The 9,653-nt window shown below is 39.7% G+C and overlaps 1 protein-coding gene across 1 annotated transcript; it reads left to right on the forward strand.

Moving 5' to 3' along the window:
* The first annotated feature begins 1,153 nt into the window (after positions 1-1,153).
* Positions 1,154-8,232, forward strand: BRS3 (bombesin receptor subtype 3). The gene is made up of 3 exons (XM_003208321.4): positions 1,154-1,783; positions 4,332-4,683; positions 5,280-8,232. The coding sequence occupies exons 1-3, from the start codon at positions 1,341-1,343 to the stop codon at positions 5,685-5,687; spliced, it is 1,203 nt and encodes a 400-aa protein (XP_003208369.2). The 5' UTR covers positions 1,154-1,340; the 3' UTR covers positions 5,688-8,232.
* The last annotated feature ends 1,421 nt before the right edge of the window (positions 8,233-9,653 follow it).

The raw sequence follows: 9,653 nt of genomic DNA on the forward strand, positions 1-9,653 counted from the left end.
TATCAGTGACTCCTTCTTCCACCTGGCCATAGCATGGTCTGCTTTCCACAGCATCTGCACGGCTTGCTATGGAATTAGGAGAATGGAAATTAGAGGATTTTTTTTTTTTCTCTAAATGAAAGAAGCTTAATTTGCGTGTGTGTGTAGCTAAAGATAAAGGGCCATAAGACTGCTTTACTGATTTGAGCAGATGATGTTCTCCACTCCAACGTCACAGCTGAAGAACAGTCTGGAGGAAAAAACACTCCAGCTACTGATCTTCATCTTCAAGACATAAAACTCAGCCCTTTGACATCCTTTCCTATTTCATTATTTAGAAATAAGTCTTCTTAATTTATGAAGATTTAATCCAACAGGTCCCATTCCATTCCCTTAGTTTACAGTAAAGTTAATCAGAGGCTTGTCACAGAGCAGTTTCAGATTTGACTGTTGATTTATCTAAAGATAATAAAACCCATCATACTAACACGTGAGATTGAGACAGCACCATAAAAAGTGATTTTTCTCTCAACAGACTTGAATCATCAGTTGTACCATTCAAAGCCTCTAAATACGACGACTATTGCAAGACAGTAGTAGGCTTCTGCACTGCAGCTATCTGTAAGCCTGCTCAAACAGCAGCATAAATTATGGCTTTATTGTCAACTAGACAGTTTCAGGGGACAAACATAAACTTTCATATAAGTGCCAGCAGGATTACGGATATTGCCTTTTGGAAAGTCACTGCATTTCAGTGATGGAAACAGCAATCAGAGCACAGACAGGCACGGGCTGTCTCTAAGGCTTTTTTAAACAAATACCATCTATAATTTGAGATATTTCTTTATCTGCCATCAAGGTATACTGTAGAGTTTTATGTTAAATCAATATATTCCGTGCTTACCTGTACAGTTCAGAAAACTATGTCAAGTTTTCATTTTATTTCCTTTCCAAAATATTTTGAAAAATATGAGTAAAGATTTGCTAGGCACTTTCTGAATCCTTCTGATACAGTAAATAGAATACAATACTTATTTGCCAGGTACCTCCCAGAAAAAGACACAATTTCTGCTAGGATCTTTAAAGAAACCCTCTTTCTCTTTTTTCCTCCTCCCTCCCTGCTCCACTAGCTGAAAAGCCAATAAAAAAATTCTCCACCTCCTACACAGTTCAGAAGAAGATCTGTGTGCATTTATCCTAGGCACGTTTGGAGACCCAGAAGGGGATGAAGGTAGTTAACGTGCAGCGGGAACCTTCACTTCAGGCACTAACCCGTACCTCTGTGCTGACCTTGCTGATATGCTGCAAGCTGAGTATTAGACAATTTTTTGTTCAAATTAAGTCCAGCCTGAGGAGAAGAGATGGTTAAAGAAATGTCTCAAGTATCCTTGCATCCATCTAATCAGACGTTGTGTGCAGCTACAAATGGTACGGAACTGAAATCAATCATTGATAATGAAACAACAAATGAAAAATGGACTGAAGACTCCTTTCCAGGATTAGAAATACTGTGCACAATTTATGTTACATATGCTGTGATCATTTCAGTGGGTCTCCTTGGAAATGCTATACTCATCAAAGTCTTTTTCAAGATTAAATCAATGCAGACGGTTCCAAATATCTTCATCACCAGCTTGGCATTTGGAGACCTGCTGCTTTTATTAACTTGCGTGCCTGTAGATGCAACACGGTACATTGTGGATACCTGGATCTTCGGAAGAATTGGGTGCAAGCTGCTGTCTTTCATCCAGTTAACATCAGTTGGAGTATCAGTGTTCACACTGACTGTTCTCAGTGCTGACAGGTGGGTCTGATGCATCTGAATTGCCTCAGGTGTGAAGTTAGGAATGAATAGAAGAGCAGAGATGATTGTTTTGCTAAGTATTAAATGGCACATTGTGACTCTCCCATTTAACTTAAAAATGTGTTAGAAAAATTGGAGCAGTTCTTTTTAATGGAGTGAAGTGAGAAAAAGTCCGTAAGTCTTCTGACCTTTTATTAGCTTGAAGTACAGTATGATTTCTTTTTCTCTGTTGCACAGAAAAAGTAAATTGTTTAAGGCAGGGAAAAGACAGTATATTGGTGCTATCTAGTGGTGCTCTAAAGTAGTCAATGAAGATGAAAAACTGAACTGAAAATAACAGAGTGGAAATCCTTTGTCTTACTGTCTGCACTCAGTGAGGCTCTTACAGCTGAAAGGTCTGACATGTGGCACAGAAAGCCAAAAGGAAACTCAGAACAGACTGTGAGACAAACTACTTTCCTGACTCTCCTGACTTAATGGCTACAGCAACGCTATAGTAATTTTCAGATTGGTGAGTTCTTAGTGTGAGATAACACTGACACTAACACTATGCCACAACTCAAGTGTTTTCTCTGCTTTGTGCTCACTGCTTTTATACTTCTTCCTTTATATACTTTAGCACAGATGTCCTGAAATTAAATTCAGGTTACAAACGAAGCACTGTTGGTAGGGATCAGTGCTCCCATCTGACTTGTGTCAGGAGATGCTGAATAATCTGTTTAAAGTGCACCTCCTTTCTGAACGAACAATACTATGACGAGATTTCAGTCCAATGAGCACAAGCTGATGATTTTATCAGTTAGTATTAAGTATTTAGTATTTTAGTATTAGCAAAGGAAAGATTCTCCTTTTGCGTGCCAGCAGTAGAGGATTGGATGTAACAGCAAGTAGCTCACGTGTGCAGACATTAAATCCCAAGCAATGCTACTGCTACCGTGCTCTGACAACAAAATCAGCCAATGTAACACTGGCTGTATTGGGACAGACTAAGGGTCATGTGGGCCAGTACTCAGAGTCCAGCAGTGGTAATACAAGGACAAGAAAAGACAGGGAGAATAAGAAGATGGTGTTGACACAGCACTGCACCAACTCCCTAAGCCTTCAGATGACCTCAGAGCAGATGTAGTTTCTGTCTGCTTTGTAACCTCAATGGATGTCTCTTCTTTGCCCTTTCTCAGTGTCTTCTTGAACTTGTTTAGCAATAACTTGCACTGACTCTTCCTTTCATTCTCTCTTTTTGTTTTTGTTTTGTTTTGTTTTGTTTTCAATGTGGCTTCATTTGATAGCCCCAACTCTTGTGCTGAAAGACTCAACAACTCATATCAGTCCTCTCCAGGCCATCCATTTTGTGTTTCATCCTTAGTATGTTTTTCTGAGATAAGGTGTGCAGAACAGCACATGGTATCCACGAGTTGCCAGAACCAGAGATACAGGGAATTGCACAGTATCTCTTTTTTTCTTGCTGTTGCTTTCCTAACAGTTCCTAACATTTAGATGAATATCAAGCTGATGTTTTCATTGAACTATCTATCACAGTTCCAAGGTCTTAGTCCCACACGAAGTCAGCATGGCATCCATCATCAGGGCTCTCACTTCCATACTTGATTCTTCATAGTAGCTGTTGTGAAAGTACTCCGCACAATGTTTTCACAGGATAACTATATGGTAAACTTACTTAGTTCAGAACATGAATCCTGTACATAATCAGGTTCCAGCACGCTAGAAGACCTTAAGTTCAATAAAGATTGTGTTTATATGATAAATTACAGTCCAGCATGCAGTTTTCTATTTAAGCTTGCCTAGAGGAGAAAGAGAAAATCAGCTTCAGCTTGTGCAAAATGGTATAACTACGCTGTCTTGTTCTCTGGATTTTTCTTCATATCTCCTTTCATGCCATCTGGTGGCCCCCTGGAAGGCCCTTTTCTGTCTTCTGTCTTCTCTTTCTCTTTTCTGTCTTCCTTTCCACACTGATTTTCACACATCCATAGATTCACCTAAAGTTTCTCAAATGTGTGACTCAGTCCACATGTGGCTGAATCACACAGGCCATGTATCAACAGCAGAATTAGCTCATATTTTATAAATGTGAATGAACACCTGAGCATTACTTTGAGTAAGATCGCTACACTCACTGGGGTCTTATGAACACTGAGGAGAACAAAGTACACGTGCTTGGTTTCAAGTATTTATAAACCAGTTCTCAAACTAATTCCCTCATTTCACTTTCGGTGCAGTGCCATGAAAATAGGAGAGATGATCGTGAAAATAGGAGAGAGGATTCCTTTTACTGATTCTAATCTAAACAGTAGAAGGCACTTTTACTTAGGAAGGCTTTGACGATAAGTTCTGCCAGCCAACTCATTAAAATAATACATTCAAAATCAACCTTCGCACTTCCATTTGAATTATAAAAAGCTACGATCTGTTCCATTTCCAAGATGATTCCTACAACTTTAGCCAAAACAGAGATGCCATTATCTGCAGTCAGTGTGCATGATCAGAGCTGGCACTACTACTGTACTCTGACCATGGCGTTGGTTGCTTCCAGGTACAGAGCCATTGTTAAGCCCCTGGAGCTGCAGACCTCGGACGCGCTCCTGAAGACCTGCTGTAAAGCTGGCTGTGTGTGGATTGTCTCCATGGTATTTGCTATCCCCGAGGCTGTTTTTTCAGATTTGTATTCTTTCAGCAATCCTGAGAAAAATGTAACTTTTGAGGCATGTGCTCCCTACCCTGTATCTGAGAAGATACTGCAGGAAGTGCACTCCCTGGTTTGCTTCCTTGTGTTCTACATTGTGCCACTGGCTGTTATTTCTGTCTATTATTTTCTTATCGCCAGAACTTTATACAAAAGTACATTCAACATGCCAGCAGAAGAACACGGTCATGCCCGTAAGCAGGTAAGTTATGATCAAGCACTGAAGTGTCAATTTTTCCAGAATCTAACATGCTGATTGAAGTCTTCATTCCTGAGTGCAAAGCCTTTTCCTGATAGTATGCACAAACAGATGAGTAAAATTCTCCATAAACCCATATTAGCAATTCAAATTCAGCTGTGTGCTTACGCACATGCATATGACTCATAAACTCAATTGTGATTGTACATGGTTTCCTAAAGAGAGATAGAGTTTGCTTTGCTTTATTATGATCCTATAAAACTCAGGAGTTAACAATGTTGAATTCTAAACTGTAAGACCTCATCCTTGTTACCTGACATGCCAAGCATTGTGCTTTCAAACCCTACACTAGATGAGATTCCCATGTGCTTTATAGCGGAAAGGGAATGTGCTCCACTGGAAAGACTTCCTTTAAAAATAATAAAATATATTTATTTTCTTTTTTTCTTCTCCTTTTTCTTCCTTTTTTTTCCTTTTTTTTCCCTCTGCTGTTTTGCTCTTTTTGGTCACTAATGATTTTATCTCCTCTGAAAATCAGCACCAACTACGTAACTGTAATTAATTGCCATTAATACCAGATATGCATTATTTTCTTGTAGATCGAATCCCGCAAGAGAGTTGCAAAAACAGTGCTGGTGCTTGTTGCTTTGTTTGCCTTTTGCTGGTTGCCCAACCACATCCTCTACCTATACCGCTCTTTTACATACCATGCTTCTGTAGATGCTTCTACCTTTCATCTGATAGTTACCATTTTTTCCCGTGCCTTGGCCTTCAGCAATTCCTGTGTCAATCCTTTTGCTCTTTATTGGCTGAGTAAAAGTTTCCGCCAACATTTTAAGAAGCAAGTCTTGTGCTGCAAGGCCAAGCTTCGCGCAAAGCCTCCCAGCGCTCCCCACAGCAATTCACCCCCCAGAGCTCTGTCAGTCACAGGGAGCACACACGGCTCAGAAATCAGCATTACGCTGCTGACAGATTACAGCATCACAAAAGAAGAGGAAAGTGTTTAGTTCGTTTGTGAGGAAGGACAGAAAATGAGCGTTTGCAGTCAAGTCACTACTGCCTGCGTCATGGAAGGAGGTGCCATGTCTTGCTCTGCCTCTGAAAGGATTTTCATCAGGAGTTCCTAAGTTTTTTAGAATAGACAACAAAGAAAGCAAAGCGTGTGTGAGAAGAAGCTAAAGCAGCTGAAATTTTCAGTGTAAGCTCAGAGGAATTGCTCGCGTGCCCAAGCATGAACACGCACCCTTGGCTGAGGTTCGTGTGCTGGACGGGAGACAGCAAAGTTGCTGTGAGAATTGGCCATGGGGATTGCTTTGTTCTCAGTGATTTGTTCTTTCACTTGTGACTGGAAGCTCCCTTCTGTCAAGTACCTGCATCTAAAGCATGCGTATTGATCAAACCATCAGCCTGGCAGGTGTTTGGTTTATTTCCTTTCTTGTTCCATATATTCAAAATTGATACATGCATTGGGAAATAAGCTAAGATGAGAGAAAGGTAAAGCGTGTAGCATGGTGTGATAAAAAAGAAAAAGCATTACTGCCAGATCCACATTGCCCTTTGCTCCACCAGTGACTTTGAAATTCTGGGTAGGAGCTGACTGCAGTGAAAGGGATGCTCTCTCTACATCCTCATGAACCAGCAGGTCATTGTTCTGGTCGGCGATAATCATCTTTATCAAATTTGTAAAATTCCTTTTGATCCATGGATCAACACATCAACAAGAGCTTTGTTCTTCACTGCTATAGTGATTTTACATCAACAGTTGCAGTTTGGATTCGCAGTGGATTTCCAAAGCAAACTGCCCAGACATCCCCACCTGCCTTACTTTGCTCTGTCTCCTAGAGCAGCCTTGAGTGCACAGCCTGCATTTCTTTTGGAAGAAACTGTTCAGACATGGGACCAGATTGGAGGTGACAGCCCCCAAAGCATAATGCACGAGTGCCAGGATAACCATTCCTCTCCATGGACCCTCCCCTACTGCAGCGTATTGCTTGGTCAAGTGGCCATTTCTAAATCACCTGCACATTTCTAAGCATGCTGGGAGGGCTGGATTTTTCCATTGTACTAGCTTTTATGAGATTAGCTTTCTCATCTCACATCCACTCATTCTGATAACACAAGTCACTGACAGCCTATCACGGGCAGACTCTATATCCCTAAAAAGCTCAGCAGCTTGTCAGGAAATAACAGGAAGCAAATCTTCCAACCCCACCTTACAAGAGTGTTGAATGACACTTGTTTTTATTAAGCTGTGTACCCTGAACTGAAATTTTGTTCTGTGGGAGTTGGTGATTAAAAAAAAACCACAATGGATTTTCCACTGCATAAAGTAAGGGACTTCTATCTCAAAAAACAAAAAACATGCGTTACATTATTGAAGAGAGGCTGCAATGTATGAATCACGCAGAAAGGTGCTCTCGGTCACAGAAGTTTGAATTGGATGTCCTATTTGACAAGCTACCTAGCCCCTGAAGACATAATGCTCCTCCAGCTGCACACAGCCCTTCACCAGGATGGAAATCCATCCATCCATCCATGCACTGTTATTTGAGTTCGTTATATGATGCAGAAAATCTCCTTGCAGTCTCTCTCTTCTGACTGCCCTCATCAGAATAATAAAACCACACTAGAAATCCCAAGGTGTTGGAATACAACCTCTGTAGTCCTTTTAAACCAGTTTAATGATAGCCCATTTTAATGCCATCAAGCCTGGCCTTGTTTTACTACTCTCTTCACATTACTTGCTGCAAGGTGATAAGCACTAATTATTCAAATGCTGTCTCCATTTTATTGTATCAATAAACACCACAATAGGACCACTGCAATAAATGGAAACATAACAGCACAGAAATGCAATCTATGGGAAAGTGGACTCCAGAGACCTTATTTTTGCTCTTTGTCTGAACAGAACACATCCCTTGGTACTCAGGTACATACAAGTATGTACATACTGCGTTGATGTTTTCCGATTCTCATTCTATGTAGTGGAGCTGCACAGTGAGATACAGAGGGGTAAATAAGCCTAGGCTTTTAAGAGCCTCCTTTTCTCTTCCTAGATCTTACTACAGAGAATTCTAAATAAAAGAAAGATCAACAAACACTGCACTTCCTTACACCACTCTTGATTCTAGCTTATTAAAGCCTTTAGCAAATAATTTGCCACGTTTCTGGACTTCACAGTTTGTCTCTGTCCAAGGGCATATTTCCCACTGCAAAATCCTTGCTATACAGTAAGCCTTAAAAATCACTGTTTCTTAATTCACCACTTTATTTGCTCTGCATGCAGATATTTTTTGCTTGTGTAATGACTCCTCCAGCTGGATGGTCTATCTATTGCTCATACGTTGTACTAGAAAATTGATGTTTTTACTATATGCTGCACATATTTCAAGCCATAATTTAAGTACTCCATGTACCTTATGCTTTAATTCCATACTTTCAAATCTTCATGAGATGTTGAATTACAGTGATATATTGGACAATATTTTTATCTGAACGATCTGATGTTTCTCATTGCACCTATTTATCCAATATAAATATCCATAAAACATCTTTGTGTTGCCATAACTGGGTTCAGGGGAAAGGGTTGCTTCTTTCAGTGTATTTTCTCAGTGCTGAAAAACAGCTCTCTCAGCCTTAAGTACTACAGGTGTAATTCTACAAAAGAATATGGGAAGGATGTCTATTTACAGAAATATTCAATGTCACTTAGCAAAAAACTGGCACAAAGAATTAGAATTTTACTATTTATACTCACAATGAAATAATACGTAGAAGAAAGGTACAAAATACAGAAAGGCAAGACTCTGTGAAAGGACTCGTTCATATGGAGTTTTACTGGGTAAGTAAATACTGTTTTTAGGATTTGCCTTTTTATGTTTGTTTTATATGTACACATTGCCAGATTTCAGATTCAGACGTAACAAATAATGTTTTTGTTAGCAACAGGTTAAGTATGAGTGCTTTAATTTGTGCTTTCAATGTAAGATATTGGATTGTTTTCAGAAGGATATTTTCCACACAAAAAAAAATTAACAAAAGAATGTCAAACAGAGTGCACCTGCAGCAAACAGCACTGACTGTAAAAGTCACTTTGTGAAACTATAACCACTTTATAGCTCGCCCTCTTGTTTCCATAGAAAGCATCATTTTGTTGTACAGTTAAATATGGGCTGCCTACTGATGGTCATGTGTTTCAGCTAAGAATACTGCAGTTAAATAAGAAGCTAAATTTACTCACAGCTACTGGACTTGTACATTTCAATCAAGGATACTTAGAATTTAAAAAAAAAAAAAAAAAAGTACAGGCTCTAACTGGTATTTAGTTATGGGTTCTGCCAAGGCTGGTCCCCTCAGTGAAAGGTGAACTATTCTGAGGAATTTCTACTGTCAACACAGGAAGGAGTATTTAATTTCTAGCACACCTAGATCCAGCAGCATTTTCACAGTCGCTCTCACTAGCCTGTGCCTAAGAGCTGCAGGCCCCAGCCCCAGGGAAAGCACACAGGAGTAACCTCTCTGTAATGAAACAGTATTTAATGCCTCCCTGACACCATATAGCAAAGCACCTTCTTAAGAAATGAAGTGTTACATGTTTATCTGTCAGCTAGTGAACTGCTGGTTCTACTTTAATAAATATCAGAATGCTTTATTAAGCCAAGATTTTGGTACTTTTAGTAGGTGGTATCTCTGGAACAACATTCAGTTCTGATGAATCAAGATTTCCTTTTATCATTTAGAAAAGTCAAACACAGCTACAAAATCATAATTAGATTACATGCTAATGCCTCCTTTTACTGTTTGCTTTGAGATATTTTGTCATTTGAAATGTCATTTCCTGACATTCCGTCCCCAGAACCTGAAGCTCATCCTTCCCCTGCTGCAGCAGCCATGCTTGTGCAGCCATGAATTCAATTATTCCAAGAGTGTGATTGAGGCTGTCTTGATTAAAAAAAAAAAAAAAAAGAAAGAAA

This window comes from Meleagris gallopavo, chromosome 9 (genome assembly GCF_905368555.1).
Source record: "Meleagris gallopavo chromosome 9, MGAL_WU_HG_1.1, whole genome shotgun sequence".
Lineage (NCBI taxonomy): Eukaryota > Metazoa > Chordata > Aves > Galliformes > Phasianidae > Meleagris > Meleagris gallopavo.

Bases quoted from the DNA above. Each gene is read 5' to 3' on its own strand.
- BRS3 (XM_003208321.4), top strand. From the start codon at position 1,341: ATGGTTAAAGAAATGTCTCAAGTATCCTTGCATCCATCTAATCAGACG. The intron at 1,784-4,331 runs GTGGGTCTGATG...GGTTGCTTCCAG, and splicing joins ACTGTTCTCAGTGCTGACAG to GTACAGAGCCATTGTTAAGC. The intron at 4,684-5,279 runs GTAAGTTATGAT...ATTTTCTTGTAG, and splicing joins ACGGTCATGCCCGTAAGCAG to ATCGAATCCCGCAAGAGAGT.